The 21,828-nt window shown below is 36.0% G+C and overlaps 1 protein-coding gene across 1 annotated transcript in view; it reads right to left on the reverse strand.

The window, feature by feature from the left end:
• Positions 1–7,359: 7,359 nt before the first annotated feature.
• Positions 7,360–21,828, reverse strand: part of foxo1b (forkhead box O1 b) — a 33,460-nt gene continuing 18,991 nt past the window's right edge. The window contains exons 2-3 of the mRNA XM_016561356.1: positions 9,799–9,990; positions 7,360–8,886 (exon numbers count right to left, since the gene is read on the reverse strand). Of these exons, the coding sequence (XP_016416842.1) occupies positions 7,732–8,886; positions 9,799–9,990 (1,347 nt within the window). The 3' untranslated portion in view covers positions 7,360–7,731. The remainder of the gene's footprint in view (positions 8,887–9,798; positions 9,991–21,828) is intronic.

Consider the following 21,828-nt stretch of genomic DNA (forward strand, 5'->3'; position numbering starts at 1 on the left):
TTTTGTGATATTGACACTGGTGACAAGAATTATGAAATTTCTATGGTATCAAAAATGTTTATATAATAAATACCTTACTTAAAGCAAAAATAACTATATGGTGATATATATATATATATATATAGTAACCGTGAAATAAAATTACTCATATTGTGAAATAAGATTTCGGTCATATTGCCCACCCCCTATATAGATTAATATTTTAGTAATGTACCAAGTTAGGCATTTGTCTGTATGTTAAATGAGCATTAGCTATAACAGATATTAGTCCAAATAAATCTGAATTGAAAAATCAACTCTCTGAAACAGAAACTCTCTGAGTGACTATATTGTACTAATTCATTATAAACACTTTAACTTTAAAATCAGCTGTAATTTACATATTATACAAAAAGTCTTGACACCAGTGCTGAATTATTCTTTTCAAACTGTATCTGTATGCTCCAAACGACAGGATGTCCGCTGTTTCCTTCATCTAATCATCCTCTGCTATCAACATCCAAGCAATCTCCAATCGCCATGGTTACTCCTCACATTTAAAAGCAGACTTTAGCCTTTAGTCATTATACATGTACTTTCCATGACATCATCAGCAAAGGCCAAATGTCTGCAAAACAAACGAAGTTAGCAAGTGGTGCTGTGGTCCACAGGAAAGTAAATATCCATAGCCAAAGAAATATATGACTTTTTTTACGGTATACCTAACGTATATGCTTCAAATATAACAAAAGACATCATCCTATGGGCAGACAGTCCCTAAATTAGTGTAATACTAGTTGCTAAAGCTGCCAATTAAACAAATTAATGGATTGACTACTTGCGTCTCATAACAAATTAACCAAAAGGGCATGAAGGGCAACCTCAATCGCAATATTACCATCATATCCACTGCACAGCCAAGCAACCATAATGAACTCACAGCAGAGATGGATCTAAGATACAGGGTAATAATCATATTTGCGCCTCTCACAACTAAACTGCTCTCAGCTCTCTTTATATGTTCCGTGTATCAAAGCTGTCAGCACTCCCTGCGAGTTTTCTTCCACTTTCACAGCTTAACAAGACTTTCTAGCAGCGCCAGAGGGCTTCGAGCAGTTGCTCTGAGGAGAACCAGACCCAAAAACAGATTGGATCGCTCATCAGTGTAAGTAAAATCCAAACTGAGAAAAGAGAGAGTGAGAATAAGTGTGTGCAAAAGAGGAAAAAGTGAAAGACAAACAGTAGAATGAGAGAGGAAGCGCTAATGAAAGCCAGAACTAAGAGATTTAATGTGCTTTTCTGATATTTCACATGGAACTGTGGAACATTTCGATTTTTGGTTTGTTTAAATTTAAACTCAGAACAACAATGAAACTCCAGACTTAAAGTTTATGTGCCACATGGTTGCAATAAACAGATGATGGGAGACACACTGTATACAGGCATGGTTTACTAAATATGGGGAGTTAGTAATATGTCCTTTAAGACCATTCTACAGAAATGTCCATTTTGGTAGGGCAAGATGTCTTAAAATATGTTTCTTTTTCTAACATTTAATCTTAGACCACATTATTAGATTACCTTTTGACTTTATGAATATAGCCTACATAAATGACAGCTTAATGATTTAAAAAAAAATTTTTGTGCAATAATTTAAAGACCACATGTACGATTTCCGTCACTGGTGTTACCTTCTTTGGCAATATTAAAGGTTTTTATGAAATATGGCATACATAAGACCTGATATACTGATCTTCACTGTTGTTATCCAAAAGGAAGGTGACACCAGTAACACCAGTGACAATTTCCATGAAAAATGCATTTTACAAAATGCCTGCTGCAAGGTATCAAACCACATGTTGTCAATCGTGGTATACTCACTAAATTAAGTAGTTTTAATCCATTTGTATTCTAGTTTTTTACATACCAGTGACTTCAACTAAAAGCTTCATATGAAATCATGAGATAAATGAGAACATTTCTGATAACTGAAGAGAGACAGTGGACTTATCATGAGCCCTTTTCATAGATCTTTAGGAAATAGGAAGAAGGAAGTCAAGTGATGTCATCAGTGTGATTTGTATTTCAAAATAAACCATTTTTGTTCAACGGTAACACCAGTGACACAACTCCAGGGGACCACTGCTTTTATTATATATTTTATAATATTTACTCTGCATTTAGTTTTTTTTAATGCCATTTACATCACATATTTGATAGTTATGAATACATACATTTGACCTCAAAATAAAGCACTTTCCCTCTGTACATGGCTGTGGGGACGACAAGCAGTTTTGTGGTGCTTGGAATTCTATATAATTAATAAAAAACAAATATTGCCACATTAATGGCTCAAGAAGGTGTAATTGTTCAAAACACATATTGTTTCATTTTAAAATATTAACTAGTTATTAAAATAACTTGTAACCCTAAAGTGTTTTCAAGTGTAATATTTCTGTAAAGGCTAGGGACAGAAAAATAGATCACACTAAATTTTATTATATTTTAAAAGATAAAAAAACTACTTACTGACAAATTGGTCAAACCTAGTGGTTTGAAGGATACTGGCAAATATTGGTAAAGATTTAACATTACAATTAATTTGTTTTTGAGGGCTGCACTGTGATCCTTAAATAGTCATTTAATGACATCAAATTATTCTGGTTCTAAATATGATTTTTTTTTGTATAGTATAGATTTTTTAGTATTTTACCATTTTTACACTAAATGTCTAATGTAAATCATGTTAAAAATGTAGTGCAGAAGTCACATGGACCACTTTTATGGTGCTTTTTTGAAAGAAGTCATTATTTCAACTTCAACTTTTGCTTTTAACCATGACACAGGAAGAGAATTTATAGTGCACCATTCAAAAAAAAAAAAATCTTCCAAAAGAAGAATACATTTTTCTACAAGCACTGAAAGAACTTTTATATAAACATACTTCTGTCTGTTAATTGACGCAAAAATAACAACAAAAAAAAAGTAAAAGAAAATTCTGACATTGTTTACAGACCCGCGGGCAGTTCCAGTCTGTATGAGATTGTTTCTTTCTTGTAACACAAACGGAAAAAAAAACAGACAATTACAACGAATGGGGACCGGAGATTTTGCGCTTAAAATTGATCCAAATGCATCACAGTATTTATTTTAAGTCTTCTGAAGCGATATGATAGCTTCTTGTTACGAAAAGTCCAAAATGTACGTGGTTTCCCAGTGATAATCTAATCTTGTTTGGACTTCATAAATGGATCACAAAATTGTGAACAAATCATTAAAATTTTAAACCGATTCATCGAAGATCAATTCGTTCATGTTTTTGCGCATCAATTTGCATACTTAAAGTGCCCCTATTATGCCATTTTTAAGGTTGCTAATATTGTTTTATGAGTCTCCTAAAACAGGTTTACATGCATGCAAGGTCAAAAAACATGTTAGTTTTCTCAAAAAATAAATTTAATTTGACCTAATTTCTAAATGATTCGTAAACGACTCGTGCGAAGCAGGATGTAGATAAAACAAATTTACTCTCACAGCGTAGGATACAGCATCTTCTCGACATGATGTTAACCACACGGAAATTTTACTGTGTTTATGGGCGGGCAAGTTGGCGACGTAGAACGTGGGCGGACATTATGCAAATGTGTTACTTCGTGACATACAGCCGTAACAGAATAAGATTTGAATTCCTGACGACTGGTTTAGGCAATTGCAAGCCGACTTTTTTTTTTTTGATAGATAATAACTTTATTTATCGTGCACTGTCGGCTTCACAGCTTTGCAGATAGTTTATGTTCACATACAGCTACATGCAGTGTTGGGGAGTAACTAGTTACATGTAACGGAATTACGTAATTTAATTACAAAATAAAAGTAATTGTAAAAGTAGGGTAACTTGTAATCTGTAACCTATTACATTTCCAAAGTAACCTTCCCAACACTGGCTACATGACACACTGCATGAAAGGTAATATTCGAAAAGGCATAACAGGAGCACTTTAATTGTGATGGGTCTAGTCTTCCGTACATAAAAGTAACTGCACAGTGACTGTTGATTCTTGTGTGATGAACAGAAATGAAGCAAAACATGCCTTTGAAAGCACTCGTTTTTCTTGATATGCAATTCTAGTTTCATACACGTTCTTCTGGACCCCTAACAACATCAGATGCTGATTAGCCATTTTGAGCAAATTTCCTGTGAGGACACTGTTCTGTAAATTAATATCAGACTCACTTCTACACACTCTCACCCATACAAACTCATAACACATGTGATACACAATACACAAATTCAAACAGATTGCTCTCAGCATTCAAAAAAAATTACAGACTCTTAGTTCATATATTCACACCTTTATATACAATTATGGCTTCATATAACAGCTGCAATTTTTACTTTTTGTTAAATTAAAATCAATTCTTCATCGCTGTTTACATTACAATATTAATAGGCACTTCCTCCATGTAGAACTAGTCTAAAAAAGCATGTGGTTCTGACAAAGACTGTACGATGAGTGTATGCTTCTAATGTACAATTGGCTACAGTGGGAAAACATCTCCCATTTCAATTAGGTCACGTCAGACAGCATTAAAATCAGCAAAAAATAAAATTAAAAAAACAACTTCACGAACACATTTGAGACAAATTTGTCCATTAAGAAATTAGAGTCAAAACAAATGACATTTCTGATGATTAAATAAGACAAAATCAATGCGATTGACGTCAAAAGATCCAAAAAATCTAGACCAGAAAAAAACTCAGTCAGTGACACATAATTATTATTATATACAGATATTAGTTAACAGACACAAACAAGCAAAAGCATACTTTGAATAATCATAGGCAGTCTGAAATTACTACAAAAAGCAGATTGTTGTTTTATATCTGTTAAAAATATATGAACATGTTTAAAATATTCTTTATAATTTACAAACCTTCATGGTACACCTCACTGCTTGGATAGAAAATCTCACAGGTTAGAAATCTCAATGCATTCAATATTTTGTAGATGTGTGTGTGCGTGCGCATGTACAACATTAAGACAAGAACACAGAGTAAAATCTTAAATTACACAAAAATTTCATATAATTTCTGTCAAATACATAAATGTAAAAACATTTTAAGAGGCCTTTAGCCTGATGCCCTCAGACAGATGCAAAATTAGTCTTAAGTAAATGTGGCGTCCAGTGACCTTTTCTGAGGATTCTAGAATCCCAGCATAGCTCATTTTAAATTTGTTTCATTTTGCCATTATGTTTAACTGGTCAATGTCAAAAATCCAGGATGATGAAAATATCTTGTGCCAAGATATGTGGATTTTAGAGTTCCATTTCAAAATACAAGAATTTGTTTACTCTAAAAATATCACAAAAGAGGGGGGGGAAAGAAAGGAAAATATTATAAAATGTTTTCAAATACATTTTCCAAGGTAAAAATCATCATCATTATTATTTTTATACAAATATGAATGTTTGAATCATGAATATCATGAAGTTTTCTTGGGGTTATACTTGAGGGGAAGGCACAAAGTACATATCATTATATACAATGAAAGAATTTCATCCAGCAGTTTGAGAAAATCTATGTTATATATACAGCAAACAAGGCCACAATAAAGGATTTTTTTTTTTAGACATTTATAAGCTGGGAGGGGGTTTTGAAGAGTATTTAAAATGACCTGTAAGAAGCTTACAAATGTACAAATATAAACATTTCATTTACCATCCCATCAGTACAACAAAAATATACATCTCTGTACAAAACACATTCATTCAGCACCCTGAAATGATAACCTAGAAGATAACTGTAATGTAGACTACAACAGACATTACACAGCACTCCAGTTTATATGACACACACATCTGCCCTGAATAAATATACAAAACAATCTCAAATGTCTGTGAGTGTTTGACGTGACTATTTTTGATTAGCCAGCTTCAATATTTACACTCTGACTAACCACAAGCAAAAAGCAGATTATGATGATTCCTGACAATCATGGACTGGAACAATGTACTGTAAATCAGTAAATAATGACCATTCACTGGCCTCTGCTGATTGGTTGCAGAAGTTCTGACTGAGGTAAACAGTTCATGAGGTGCATGCACACAGAGAGAGAGAACAGAGAAAACTGTAATAGTGAACTAAAATAACATCGGTCATGTCAGTAATTTTTCTATTTTATATGAGATATACAAAGTTGCAATTGTGAGAAATTAAGTCAGAATTCAGAGAAATAAAATTGGAAATGCTAGATATACTGTATAGTCACAACTACGAGAAATAAAGTAGGTGGCGGTACATGAAGCGGTAACAGGCATTTTGGTTGATTATGTACTGTAGTCACAACACGAGAAATAAAGTTGCAATTGTGAGAAATAAATTCAGAATTGGGAGAAATAAAATCGGAATTTGTAAGATATATAGTCACGAGTCACAACTACGAGAAATAAAGTCGCAATGGTGAAAAATAAATTCAGAAGAGAATTAAAATTGGAATTGCGAGACCTATATTCACAACTACGAGAAATCGAGTCACAATTGTGAGAAATTCATAATTGGGAGAAATAAAATCGGAATTGTGAGATATATAGTCACAACTACAAGAAATAAAGTAGGCGGCGATACATGCAGTGGTAATAGGCATTTCGCTTGACTACCTACTGTAGTCACAACTACGAGAAAAAGTCACAATGGTAAGAAATAAATTCAGATTTGGGAGAAATAAAATTGGAATTGCGAGATATATAGTAAAAACCATGAGAAGTCACGACTACGAGAAATAAAGTCGCAATGGTGAAAAATAAATTCAGAAGAGAATTAAAATTGGAATTGCGAGATCTATATTCACAACAACGAGAAATTGAGTCACAATTGTGAGAAATTCATAATTGGGAGAAATAAAATCGGAATTGTGAGATATATAGTCACAACTACAAGAAATAAAGTAGGCGGCGATACATGCAGTGGTAATAGGCATTTCGCTTGACTACCTACTGTAGTCACAACTACAAGAAAAAGTCACAATGGTGAGAAATAAATTCAGATTTGGGAGAAATAAAATTGGAATTGCGAGATATATAGTAAAAACCATGAGAAATAAAGTAGGCAGCAGTACACGTGTCGGTAATAGGCATTTCGCTTGACTACCTACTGTAGTCACAACTACTAGAAATAAAGTTGCAATTGTGAGAAATAAAATCAGAATTGTAAGATATATAATCACAACTACGAGAAAGGAGAAATAAAATTGGAGTTGTGAGATATATATTCACAATTACGAGAAATAGTCACAATTGTGAGAGATAAACTCAGCGTTGAGAGAAAACTAAATTGGAATTGCAAGATATATAGGCATACATATATAAAAAAAGGTGCAATTGTGAGAAATAAAGACAGAATTACGGCAAATAAAGTCGTAACTGTGCGGAGATGGGCTTCAATGATGCCAAAAATCTATTTATTTATTTTACTTTTGTTTTATTTTCGTTCGTAATTGTTTTATTTTAGACTTTTAATAATTGAGTCCTTGCAGATGGGAAGGAAATGTAAGCTTGTAATCTCTCTTGTATGTGTAGCCTTTTGGTATGACCTACAGCATTCAGTCTGCTTTAGTCAACTGTTGATTGACCTGCTATATGTCTATGACATATTTACATATATATTGACACACATTTGTTATGATTAATTCATATTATAAATCAAAAACAGCCTTCCTCGCCAATGTGTATATGTTTGAGTATATAAGGTGTTTATCCCGATACCCAGCTATGTGTGTTGGTCTTGACTCCATGTGGGAAACTCTGTTGACTGCTCATGGGGTCGAAGTTGAAGTCCAGAGCATCGCCGTCCATGAGCGTGTCGTGAAGGACGGTTTCTACGTCACACTCCAGCTGCTCGATCGACATGTCATCTAAGTCACTGGGCAGCCGCTCCGGGTGGCTGTGATGGTGGTGAGGACCCGGTCCGTGCCTGTGGAAACCGTTGCCATTGGAGTAATTTGGCATTCTGGCTTCGCCTCCACCTCTACCCAGTTGAGCATGATGAGGCAGGTGTGGTTGTAGCTTCATGTTACCGAGGCGAACAGGATGCCCGTGGGGCAACAGGGCACAGCCGTTCATACCTATTGCTGGTGATGGCAATTGATGAAGCAAGCGCGGGTGCCCATGCAGGTGAGGATGGGTGATCATTTTGCCCCCCTGTCCCATTTGTCCCTGACTAGCATAGCTAGGTAGCACCCGTCGCCCTTCTCCAGACCCCACTGACTCTAAAGGCTGCATCATGTCCCCTCTCGGATCGGCTTCTGCGGTCAGCAGCTCTTTGAGCAACCCTGCGGCACAGTTGTACTGACTCACGAAGGGTCCGTAGCCTCCTGGTTGACTGTCTGATAAAGTCGGTATGGCAATGGGACTCTGTCCGCCCATCCCGGCCTGTCCATACAGGCACCTCCGGTAGTCCTGCTGGACTTGGGGCTGAGGACCCATACTGGGAGAGTTGTAAGACGGGTACCCAGGGCTACCCTGCATCATGGACGAAGACAATGCAGTTTGGGTGTCTTGGCTGCCCTGGGTGTTATTTTTGGGTGAGATGAGGTTGAGGTTGTCTAAGAGATTGTCCATCATCACGTTCTCAGAACCGTGGTGACCCGCCACTTCGGACAGGCTGGGGAGGGGGCCACCCAGTTTGGTGCCTGGGTACCCGATGGGAACCTCACCAGCCTCATCCTCCTCAGGTAGGAAGGGTGAGCGACGGCCGCTGAGCGTACTGGCATCAGAGCTGGCGCGGGTACGAAAGGTGGTCCAGGGTTCAAAGTCTTCATTGCTGTGAGAGTTGGGGCTGCCGAGCCATTTTGGGTACTGAGAACCAGGACTGTTAGAACTACCATCCAGTCCACCCTGCATCGACATCTACAGATACAAAAGAAGAGCCATGAAAACCAACTGTAACACATCACTGTTCAGATATATTGCTGTAAGTCATTCTTACACAATGTCTTCACTGGAAGTGGCACAACTATGGATCATCTGATCAAATTGATCACAAACCAATCAGATTTTCAGAAGATCAGGGGTTTGAGGCCATGCATTATTTTTAAACTGAATTTCCCTGGAGAAAAAAACAATTCTGGGTTGTTTTGGAATAGAGAAATAATTGTACACATTAATTTTGCACCAATAAAATTGTGTATAAATATGTTTTAATTATTATTTTAATTAATATTTTTTATTTTAATTCAACTGTCTATTTATTTATTTATTCATTCATTCATTCATTTATTTTTATATATTTATTTTATTTAATAGTCCAGAGACCAGAACCATAATCAATTGATTTCGCAAATATAAACAAAAATATATAACATACGAAATTTTAAAAAAATTAATAAAAAATAAAAAAACAAACAAACAAACATTTAAATAAATAAATGCATTTCACATCATTATATTTGTAAAAAATGTATTCTGTTTCAGGTGGTCAGGCAAAATAAAGTAGCTTGAAGTGCATCAAAAATAGAAATGGGGAGCTCATTGACTAAAGGCATGTCATAATGTACCATAATTTATGTTTTTCTGTGTTGACAACTTTATTAATTAAAATGTGAACAATTTAGATAAGGCGTTGCAATGTGCCACTTACATCTGACACAGAGAAATCAAAGACAAGATTTTTTTTATGTGTGAATATATAAACTGTGTAACTGATTGCAAAAGCCTTATGTTGAGTGATGTTTGCAGCAGTTCAAATCAATCAATCATATTTTGGCACACAGTGAATCTGCACCTAGTGAGCGAGCAGAGACTGTTTTCTCCTCAACTGACCTTTTTCTTGGCTGCTCGTCCGCGGCTCTTCGTGAACTTGCTGTTGTTGTCCATGGAAGTGGCTCTCCGGCGTGGAGACTTGCCACTCTTTCCCCCCTCAGGGTTCAGCATCCACCACGAGCTCTTCCCCGTTCCTTCATTCTGGACGCGCATGAAACGACTGTGCAAGGACAGATTGTGTCTGATTGAGTTCTGGCAGAGAGAGAGAGAGAGAACAGGATGAGAACATGGAAATCCGAGTATAGACGTCTCACTGGAAACCATTCACAAGAAGTGGAAATGACCTGCGATCGTCCAATCAATATCATAATATCTTGCTTTTACCCAATAAAAAAGATTTTAACACATAATATCTTGCTTTTGTACTGTAATACATGCAATAGTATTGAAACACGAGACAAACCACATTTTGATGGATAAAACAGACAATATTTTGACAGACAAGTTGCTGTGAGGGTGTTTGTGTGTTTGAAGAATGACAGATATCACTTTATCTTATGTTACCAAATCATATGCACACAATTGCAGATACAATCATATACAAAGAGTCTTTTCAGAGCCTAGTGACAATATGAAGTAGAGGAATAGCCAGTTAGCTGGCAGAGGAAGAACTGTATTAGTCATGTCGTTTTCGGAGGCACACACTGAACTCAACGTATACACACGCACATCCTGTGCTAATGATATTTTGTCTGCTTCGGTTTTTCCATTCACACCCTGACCAGACCTTCATCTACTAAGAAAGAGAAGCGAGACTACCACAGTACAATTTAAAAGTCTCAAACACTTTGCTAGCTTAACTCTTATTGTGATTCCTTTGGAGAAAAGTGACATAATTTGGGCCTGAACTGTCATTGAGAAGAAAAAAGTAAACAATACAGACTTTTAGAAGAGGATAAAGGACAAACTCAGTATTGTAATTGTGACTGGTAATTTGTTTTGTGTGGTATTTTGACAATACCATGCCATCATAATAACGAAGTTAAAAATTAGAGTTAGAAAAGGTCATAACCGAGTTATTTCAAGATGGTAAAAATAAGAGTAAATGTGACATTTATTAATGGTGTTGCGTGATGAATGTCTGATGATTGAAGGGTTTTCAAATTAAGTGAATTGTCAAATTGTAATTAATAAATGATTAACAACAGACATTAAAAATAATATAAGTATATAATGACAAATGGCTATAATTACAAATTTTTTCCCTCAGAAATAGAAAAAATAAATACATTTAAGAGAGGCATTGACGTCTATGATAGTAGAAATAAAACCTATCCAACATCATAATCCTTTTTCAAAATGTGAAATATGAAGCCTGTTTTAGTATAATTCAAGTAATGTACAAAACAAAATAAAAGAACCGTTTCCTCCATCATACACATAAACCACATGGATCCACGTGTAAAAACACTTTGGATCTTTCAAAGGGAAGAGTTGCTGGTTATATTCGTATTGATTATGTGTCTCTAAAACATTCAAAAATCTTTGTGGGAAGACTTACTAAATCAACACTTAACAGTTGAAGCAGTTTGACTGTATTGGTCCAAGCAAATTAAGTATTTATGCATTACTACATTTTAAATAAACAATGTACTACAAGAAGTGACAAAAAAAAATCAAGTGTCGCTTTACTGGAGGGATGAACAGCCTGTTTCCTGTGTAGCAGGAAGTAAAGTGGTCGGAAGAGGTAAAGCAGAGGCTCAAGCCCCAGAAGAAGGTCAGCAGGAGGTTACCTCTGACCTTTGATGCTAAAGGTCATGACCTTAGAGGTCAAGTCAAGGGAAATGCGGCTTCTACATCACAGAATCAGAGAAGAAAATGCCTGCATAGATTTGAACAGGGTGAATGAGTAAGTGTGCAGGGGGTCTGGAAACACACGTTCTGGATCTTCTGTCTGACCCGTTTAACTGGCCCTACTAGGATAAGAATAATGAGGGAAAACAGAGTAGAGGAAAGGATGCTGAGTGAGAGGAAAAGGAAGAACTGGAGGAATAGAGATAAAATGAGAAAGAGGGGTACCAGTATGGAAAGTGAAGTGGTGGAGACAGAGGGAGGTAGTAGGCATTGAGTCATGAAGGAGGAGGAGGAGGAGGGTGTGTTGAGGTAGAGGCGGGGCAGCGGGAATGTTTTCCTGCTGAGAGGGACGGGGTCGATGAGTTCGCTGTGTGTCTGTGCGTGTGTGTAGAGGAGGACAGCCTCTCCAGTACTGCTGACAGACCCTTGCAAACAGACACAGGGAGAGTAATAACGTATGGGGCTGTCTGGCGTCTGTCTGCACTGTAACAGAACCCCCACAGCACAGCCTCGCTCCACCCTGACACTCAGAGAGAGAGAGAGAGAGGGAGAGAGAGAGGGAGATAAAGACACACAGACACAAAGAAAGACAGAAATAAAGAAAGACACAGACACTGAAAAAATACGGATGCCTGGATATGAAAATTCTGTCCAATGTTAATAGTTGATAATCATTATGTTCAGGCCGTTAAAAGGGCAGATATTTAAAAATTCTATACTATTTTGTTCTATTATAATATTCAAAATACACACACACACACACATATATATATATATAAATTTTGTCAACTGCCAACATTACAATTCTATGTTAATTCTATTTATACTTTTATATTTATATTTTTAATTCAAATTAATTACATGAAATTTCAAAATTAAATTAAAATAAAACGTCAATGAAAATCAATGTTAAATGCTTTTTAAATACTACAACATTATAATATACAACATTAACAATTAATATTTTGAGACTTGCACCCTAATACAATCAGTATTTTTCACATATTCTGATTAAAAAAAAACAATAACAAGTTGTTCGTAATTAGTAAAACATAATTTCACTAAACACACATTTACCATTTTTAACTTGAACTTTTCTGTACCCAAAACATAATTCAACAGAGGAAAAAATCTCTTGAAACTTTATACTTCACTCTTTCTATAAAAGTACATAAGAAAGAAAGACAGACAGAAGGAAAGAAAGACAGAAAGGCAGAAAGAAAGAAAGAAAGAAAGAAAGAAAGAAAGGATGTTGTGAGTGTTCCAGTGTACTCATGCATTAATTCATCTAGTCATATTAGCAGTTCACGCACACACTGTCACATTCAGAGCACAAGTGCACATGCTTTGCACATGCACACCAGGCCGGGCGGCAGGATGTGAGTCACTACAGGAATGTGACGGAGAAGGTGTCACAGTTTTCTAATCAAACTGGTGATCACACATTCAAAAGAACAAAATTACATTAATGCCTGAATAGTTTCAGGGTCAGGTATGGTTGTTCATTTACTCGATACCCTCAAAATAGATTGAAGCTTGCAGTTAGTCTTTGACTACTGATCTGAGGCCAGCTTTATAATGTACAGTACAGGAAGTGAGTAATAGCTAGGGCTGCATGAAATCTGCTCCCCCAGAAAACAGAAAAAGGCTCTTTAGATTTCTACAAATATTCATAAACAGACACATCACCGCATCAATTCAACTGTGTCACAGATGTCAATTCTGGATGCTGTTTGAATGCACACAAATGCAAATTAGATTTGAAAGTAGATTTTCAATAGCAAATTAAATGTTATTTTGTTGCTCACACAATGCTACTCGATGGCTTCAAAGATTTGAAAAACAGCCCACAAGTTACATGGATTACTGTTATTTTGGAATGACGTGAACAAATTAAGACAGAGTTGTCAGAGTTGAGTGAATTAGCCTAGTAATTCTGGTCTGAGATCAGCACATGGGACATCTATACATGGTGTGGGGCCTTCACCTCTCTCTACCCTTGTCTTATCACAGGTATTCAAGGTATTTCAAGGTTACATGATGACCTTTGGTCTCAGATCTGGGATATCCCCAACTGATCTGCGACACTAAAGAAACGTGTGCATTAAAATCCCCTTTGGGTAAGATTTGAGTCAACTGAAGTGTGAGATGAAAAACTGTGGACCCATGCACCAATTTCTACACAGACGGGTGGGAAGTGTGCTAAGAGTTTGTGCAAATTGAAACTTCTCTAATTTCACATAAAGGTTTGTCAGTCAGACAGAATCAGTTCCATAAGAAATAAATGAAATCAATGAGATGCAGCCATCATGAGGAGAGCAAAGCCATCATGAGAGGCAAATGCCACTCAAATTACATTGCGTTGTAGTTATTTACAATTATTTTTAATTCAACTGATTAAATAAAAAAAATTATAAAATATTTATTTAAAAAAAAAAAAAATATATATATACATACAAAATAAAATCTTGTAATAAAAAACTACCAAACATTAATCAAATGTATTTGAGAATGGAAATATTATTTATACTAAATAATTCATGAATTAATTTATGAAATTATAAATATAAATTCCATAAGAGTCCAATGTCAAATTTTTCAAATCAAGCCATCATCAGGAAAAAAATTGTATAGGCAAATGTCACTCAAATTACATGGTTATTGTAGTTATTTAGTTATTTAACAAACACACCCACATGTGTACATTGTTATAATTATTTATAATTATTTACTAAATTAAATTTAACTAAACTAAAATTTATTTAATAAAATAATATTTAATAAATTATTTATAATTAATGAATCTATGAAATTATACATATGAGCTGAATTCAACATCACAGTTCTAGCACACCCAGTATATAAAATTTCTTTGCAAGTCAGGTATGACAAATTGGTAAACAGAAGCGAATTTGCTTGTAGTACCAGGTGCGGGTGGCAAATAAGTGTGTGTGATGCTGTAACGGGTGTGTGTGTGCATGTGTGAAAAACACATTTCTATTATAATCCTCAGAGCTATTTTTTGCAGTGATAGGTGCCAATAGGCCATGCTGAAGGGGTCACTATGTATTTGAGTGCGCGTGTGTGTGTGCGCGTGTGTGTGTGCGCACGTGTGTGCGCATCAGATCTCCTGAGGGATTTATAAACAAGTCCGAGAAACCCCATCTGCATCCTGTCTGACACCCCAGACACCACACACACTGACTGCCTCTCAATAACAAGCAGGCATTATTAATCAGCCATCACCTTACAACTTACAACTCAACATAACCAAACCAACTCACACTCACATGTTATGTGAACAAAGAGAACAACGATTTTAAACTGATCACCTCAATTAGAAAATTATACAAGTCAGTTTCCGAATTAAAGTAAAATTTAAAACAGGTAATTGTAAGATAAAGTTTACAATAAGCATCAAATTGAGAGACATAAAATTATGAGATATGAAGTCACAACCGTGATATTAAGTCCCATTTTGAGACACTGTCACAATTACGAGATAATCATAACTGTGAGATGTTAAGTCACAATTATCAGAAAAAAATTGCAAGTGAGATCACATTAAGTCACATTGTGAAACACTGTCACAATTATGAGATACGTGTATAGTCACAACCATGAGACATAGTCACAATTATAAGATATAGTCACATTTGTGAGATACTGTTGGAACTGTAGGATATTAAGTCACATTGTGAGACATTAAGTCACATTTTGAGACACTGTCACAATTATGAAATACCTGTATAGTCAAAACTGTGAGACATAGTCACAATTATGAGATATAGTCACATTTGTGAGACATTGCAATTATGAGATATAAAGTCACAACTATGAGATGTATGATCACATTGTAAGACCTTAAGTCACAATAATGACATATAGGCCCGGTTTCACAGACAGGGCTTAGACTAAGCCAGGATTAGGCCATAGTTCAATTAGGACATTTAAGTAATTTTTATAAACGTGCTTTAGAAAAAAACATTACTGGTGTGCATCCTGAGACAAAACAAAGGCACGATATATTTTAAGATCAGTCAGTGCAAGTTTCTTTCAGTTGAAACAGCTCAGACTTACACTTTAGTCTAGGACTAGGCTTAAGCCTTGTCTGTGAAACGGGGGGGATAAAGTCACAAGTAACATTTTGAGATATTAAATAACACTGTGAGACATGAGAATCCTAATTATGAAATATAGTGACAATTGTGAGATATGAAGTTGCAAGTGTGAGATATGAAGACTTCCTTGATTTTGAGGTATAGATATAGACACTTTTTATAGGGCTACTATTTATCAGTATTTGGGTTTGAAGAAAGCAGTGGTGGTACTATCTGCACTAAAAGAGAGCAAATCGCTCACAACACATTATGCACTTGCTTTGTTACAGTAATAATGAGAAGGCCTGCAGTGTAGACACGGTGTAAAATGCTCTACTGAGAACATATTCAAACATTGGCTCCAGTGGATTGGATAACTCCTGCACAGCTGTTTGACTGCAGCCAGTCAGCCGTGACATCTTGACAACGAACACCAGTCAGAGTAAACAAGCAGCGCTTCCAAAGACCAGGTGCGAACTGACAGACAAGTGCCTGATGTTCACACATAAACATAATACCACACCTCCCTGTCATATGCACACAAAGCAGTAAACGTACAGTTTGAAAGGGATCTCAAAGATTCATTTGAGAAAGGAAATTAAAGAAAGAGATGAGGAATGGGATCGGGGCATGATGCAAGATGGACTCCATGTGTGCACCAAGGCTCAATATGTCTGGTAACTAGGCATTATGACTAAAATACGTGTCAAAAAGAGCTTTCCCGAGTTCTGATTGAGACAAAAGTGTCAGGTGAGATTTCAGTGAGAGGAGATAAACACAAGTGGAATGTACAAGTTCAACAGAGAACGGCAAGAGGGCCTCAGAGATAAGCTGTGACAAGAGACTTCAATGGGTTAACCACTTCCTCCTGCGCACATCCGCTTTATCTCTCTCCTTCATTGTAAATATTTAGCACTGAAGTGAAAAAGAAGAAAATAAATACATTTGTGTGTCAGGGAACCTGTTATGAATGAAAAACTCAAGGTTAGCAGTTCTTTTAGTTTTCTATATACGTAAATACATACAGTACATGGAGCATTATTCTTAAAGGCAGAGTAAGTGATTTCTGGTAGCCAATGTTGATATTTGAAATCACCAAAACAAACACGCCCCTACCCCAAAAGGGTCTTGCCCCTATTTTGATAGCTCCGCCCCACATATACGTACGCAACCCAGGCTTCAAAGTATCTTTTCCTCTTCATTCAGCAGAATAAGAATACAATTATCTTGGCAAACTTTTCATTTACTTTTTCAGAAATCTGTTTAGTAATAAAGTATAGTGCATAACATGCCCTGGATAGTTTATGCTACAGATTTAATTGATACTTTAGTTTTTGTGGTGGGGTGAGATGACCTCTTTGACCAGCAACTACTCAGAACACTCTAGAAACCACATGAAAAAGTATTAAAAACCAATTAGAACACCTTAGCAACCACATACTGTAGGCAGCCACTCACCATACCTTAGGTATACTGTGTATATGTGTGTGTGTGTGTGTGTGTATGTGTATGTGTATGTGTGTATATGATCTTTTAAAGGTGATAATTAATAAAAAAATAAATATAAACTGAATTAAATATTAGACTTCAAACAGATTTCAGATCTTCCAGTGACTTCTAGAGAAAAACAGTAGCACAGTAATCTAGAAGAGATTCTCACTGGATTGACAAAAGCACCTGCACTTCTAAAGAAATCTTTAGCTACATTAAACACGCAGGCTGCACTTTACCTTCAATTCATGTGGTCGAGGGACAGGAAAAGATGACGAACGCAATGAGATATGCATAAACATACACATGGTTTCTTTGCGTGCTAAGAACTGTAATCTACCTGATACTGTAAAGAATAACACAATCCTGCTCATGCCTAATGTTAGGGATAAAACGCATAAACTGCAAAGAGACTAGGGCTGAACGATTTTGGAAAATAATCTAATTGCGATTTTTTTTATATCGCGATATTATCACAAATGCAATTAATCGTTCAGCCCTAAAAGAGACCTAATCTTGCTTGTTCAAAGTCAGTTTTTTTTTTCTTTTTCTTTTTGTTAGTAGTTAAAAAAACATATGCAGAAGTGAGTGTAAATGTGTGTATTAGTGTGCATACTGGCAGCTGGGTTATTTTGAGAGAGTGAAACAGAGATGGAGACAGAGGGACAAAGTGAAAAAGACAAAGAGAAAAACTTGACGTCCCACAAGTGCAGTTAGAGAAAGGGCCCGTCACCCTCCTTGGCCCATCCGTTCAGGAAAAGCTGCGTAAAGCTGATAGGAGCCCCGTCTGCCCTCTCACTCTGACAGACCACAGGGCTCCGCGCGGGCACAGACCAGACCCACACAGGGGCCGCCAACGGGACCTTTGGGGAGTAAAATGCCCTAATAAATGATACAAAGACCTGCCCTATGATGTAGCAATGAGACTCAGTGCCAAACAGGAAATTACCTTTGATAAGAGGAACCGCTTCTTTGTGTAATCCGACATTAGAGTCCCTGATTGCAGTATTGTTTATCAGTCAGTCACTCTAATGAGTAAATGACATTTTATGAGATCTAAGCAACAATACTAAGTAGCCCGACTGCGAAAAATGACTAATTAACTGTAGTTTCAAATAAAACTAAGCCGTTTAGCACTTTCAAAATGCTCGTTTTTTGAGCCTGGTTTGATTTTATGAAGATAAAAAAAAAAAAACTGGATGGATTTTTATCATTCAAAGATTGCAGTGTACACACAATTCCAACACACATTTCTGTCCAAACACCTTGTAAAAGTGGATTTTGCATAAAAGGGGCCGTTTAACCAATCAGCTTGTGCCAAATAGTTTAACGCTGTGAATATCATCAATTTGCATTAATAACCCATCAGCCTATGCCATCTAGAGTTTCATGACACAACTTGCCATTTATGGCTGTATCAACTTGGTCTCGGATGTTTCTCATAAAATGTTCGTAAAATGAAAAAAGTGTCACCAAGACCAAGGATGCATTTATTTGATTAAAATATGGTAAAACATGGTAAAACTGTAATATTGTGAAATTTTATTATCACTGTTGAAAGCAGTTGTGCTGCTTATTATTTTTGGGGAAACCACGATACATTTTTTTCAGGATTATTTGATGAATAGCAAGTTCAAAAGCATTTATTTCACATGGAAATCTTTTGTAACATTATAAATGTCTTCACTGTCACTTTTGATCAATTCAACGCATTTTTGCTGAAAGTATTAAGTTCTTACATTTTTTTTTTGAACATTATCATATACACTAGTAAGAGTTTTGAACACTAAAACTCATGACTGTTTTGATGCAGGTCTTCCAACAAGTCTTCTTAACTAGCATAACTAGCAAGACTTTCTAGGTCAACCACCAGCCTCACCAGCAAATCTAGATGTACTTGATTAGCAGTGTTTGAATCTCTGAACTTTGACTGCAAATGTATGAAATTTCTAAAGTAACATGTCAGATTTCTAAAATCTGAAGTGTCAAAAGTCTCTTTGCTCTCCATTTAATCTCATTGCTGCCTAGGAAAAACACCTGCAATGTTAGAGATCTCATTTGTGATTTTTCTTGCCTGTGAGGTGTTTTGTGCGGTTACACACATCTATTTCACTCAAACATGTTCACACACATCTGCACAGGGACAAAGAGGGCAGGAGGTCACAGTCATCTCGACACCCACTGAGGTTTATCATGCTTTTCTAACTGCTTTCCACACCCCACCCAATCAATCCAGTCCCACCTTTACAAACTAACTCTCATACGCACGAGCAAGCACCTGGGTTGTACTCAGATCTGTCGTTTTATCATTTCATGCGGTTGCTCCAAGGAGGGGCAGGAAAGGCAGAGACAACTAAAAAGCATGTACTGTAAGGGAACAGCGTGAAATTAAACACACTCTCTTTCTTTCTTTCTCTCTCTCTCTCTCTCTCTCTCCCTCTCTCTCACACACACACACACACACACACTTCGAAGGTGATTCAGCTCTTCTGTTGAGTATTAATGATTGGCTGATTGGTTTACAAAAAGCATCCTTTTCATTTTCTATTATAGATCACGATGTGACATTTCAAATGAATTATATGTGCCTTTGAAAGAATGTGTGTGTGTTTTGGGGGCTGTGAAACCAGAGCAACCTGCTGGAGCCTTGTTTTTTTTTATTACACTTTAATAACAGGATGACCCAACATGAACTTTGTCACTCACTAAATGAGTTTGACTGTTCATTTTGCCGTTTTAAGTCTTAAGTCTTCTCAATTCCTTTTACGTTCTCTCACATCTGGCTCAGTGTCAAATGGAAAGACTGAGACTACAAAGAGGTCTGGCACACTGTCCTTAAAACATAGAGAAGGGGTTTGTACTAGTACTGGTACTGAAGGTCTGACATCAAGTACTTATTCGATTGAAGAGACAGTTGACCTCATCATACTCAGCCTCATGTCATTTGAAACTATTAAGACTTAGTTTTGAGGAAATTTTTGTTAGAATATACTTGCATTTCTTTTCTGCACACCAAAACACACTGACAAGGGGTTGTGTCAAGCTACAAAAAGAACAAAAAACACAATAAAATATGGAGTTATGTGCTATATTCCAATTCTCCTAATAGCTATATGTGTGAGGAACTGAACAAAACTGAAACGATTGTTCACTGATAATCTTCCCGGCATTCACTTTTCTGTATATTCTAGCAACATTGTCCAGTGTCAACATCGTCAAAACTGGTATGAGGCATCCTGATGTACCAAGTTTGAATATGCTTGCATGCTCTCTTAATTCAATGACGCAAATCGCTCTACTTTTATATGACACTTTTCTGTCATTTTTGCAGCTAAACACCTCTCATCTCCATTTATTATTAATTGTATGAAAAAGAGCTCATGGACATTCTGGAAAAAAAAATTTTTTGTGCTCCACAGAAGAAAAAAAAGTTGGATATATACAACATGGGTATATATGGACACCAACAGCATGGGGTATTTCCATTTTGGGGTAAACAACCTCTCTCAAAGATTTGTTAGAAAATGTTAGAGTTGCTATAGCTCTAATCTAGCTTGCAGTCTTGTATACGTATATTGGGGCCCATGGAGGAGTGATTACCGTCGACCATACTTAATGCAATACAATGAGCCAACATACTTCACATACCAGTGTCACACACACACAGACCACCTGTACAGTACCAAACCACACACTGCTTAATTACTGTAGTCAGTCAGCTGATGAACAAATTTAAGCTTTAAAATGCAAGTTCATCCAAAAACAAAAAATAATTATTGTTATCATTTACTCATCCTCATGTCATTCTAAACCTGACTTTTGTAGAACATTTAATTTTTAAGTATGTTTAACCGTTTTTGTTTGCCTGTTTGTTTGTTTATGACAGAATTTTCATTTTGGGCTGAACTATCCCTTTACAGTACATTTTCTTTCAAATGCAACTGTTTAAAAGTTTGGGGTCTATAAGATTTTTTTAAAAGAAGCCTCCAAGGCAGCATTTATTTGATCAAAAATACAGTAAAAACAGTAATATACTGTTTGAATATATTTTAAAATGTAATTTATTACTGTTTGCAAAGCAGAACTTTCAGCATCATTACTCCAGTCTTCAGTGTCACATGATCATTCAGAAATCATTTTAATATACTAGTTCGATGCTTAAGAAAATTTTATTATTATACATTTGATTGTTTTAATTTTTTTCATTTTTTAATGTTAAAAGAAACAGTTGTGCTGCTTGGTATTTTTGTGGAAACTGATTTTTTTCAGGATTCCTTGATTAAAAGAAAGCATTTATTTGAAATAGACTTTTTGTATCAAATGTTAATATACTTTCTAAATTTAATGCTTCCTTTTTAAATAAAAGTATTTTTCTTAAAAAAATAAAATAAAATAAAAACTCATCCCAAAATTTTGAAATGTAGTGTATGCAACAGCTCAATGAAAAATCTCTAAACCAAGAATACTTACAGGAAGTGACATCACATCTTTGCAGAGGAAGAAGAATGGACACACAAAACCAGGCCAAGGTCATGTGAGCAAGCCTTATCTATTCTCCTTTCATCGCTGGCTTTTTTCCCGCAAACAGAAAAAGCGTGCGCAAACACTCTCTCTCTCTCTCTCTCTCTCTCTCTCTCTCGCTCTC

This window comes from Sinocyclocheilus rhinocerous, unplaced genomic scaffold (genome assembly GCF_001515625.1).
Source record: "Sinocyclocheilus rhinocerous isolate Xijiao unplaced genomic scaffold, SAMN03320098_v1.1 scaffold708, whole genome shotgun sequence".
NCBI lineage: Eukaryota > Metazoa > Chordata > Actinopteri > Cypriniformes > Cyprinidae > Sinocyclocheilus > Sinocyclocheilus rhinocerous.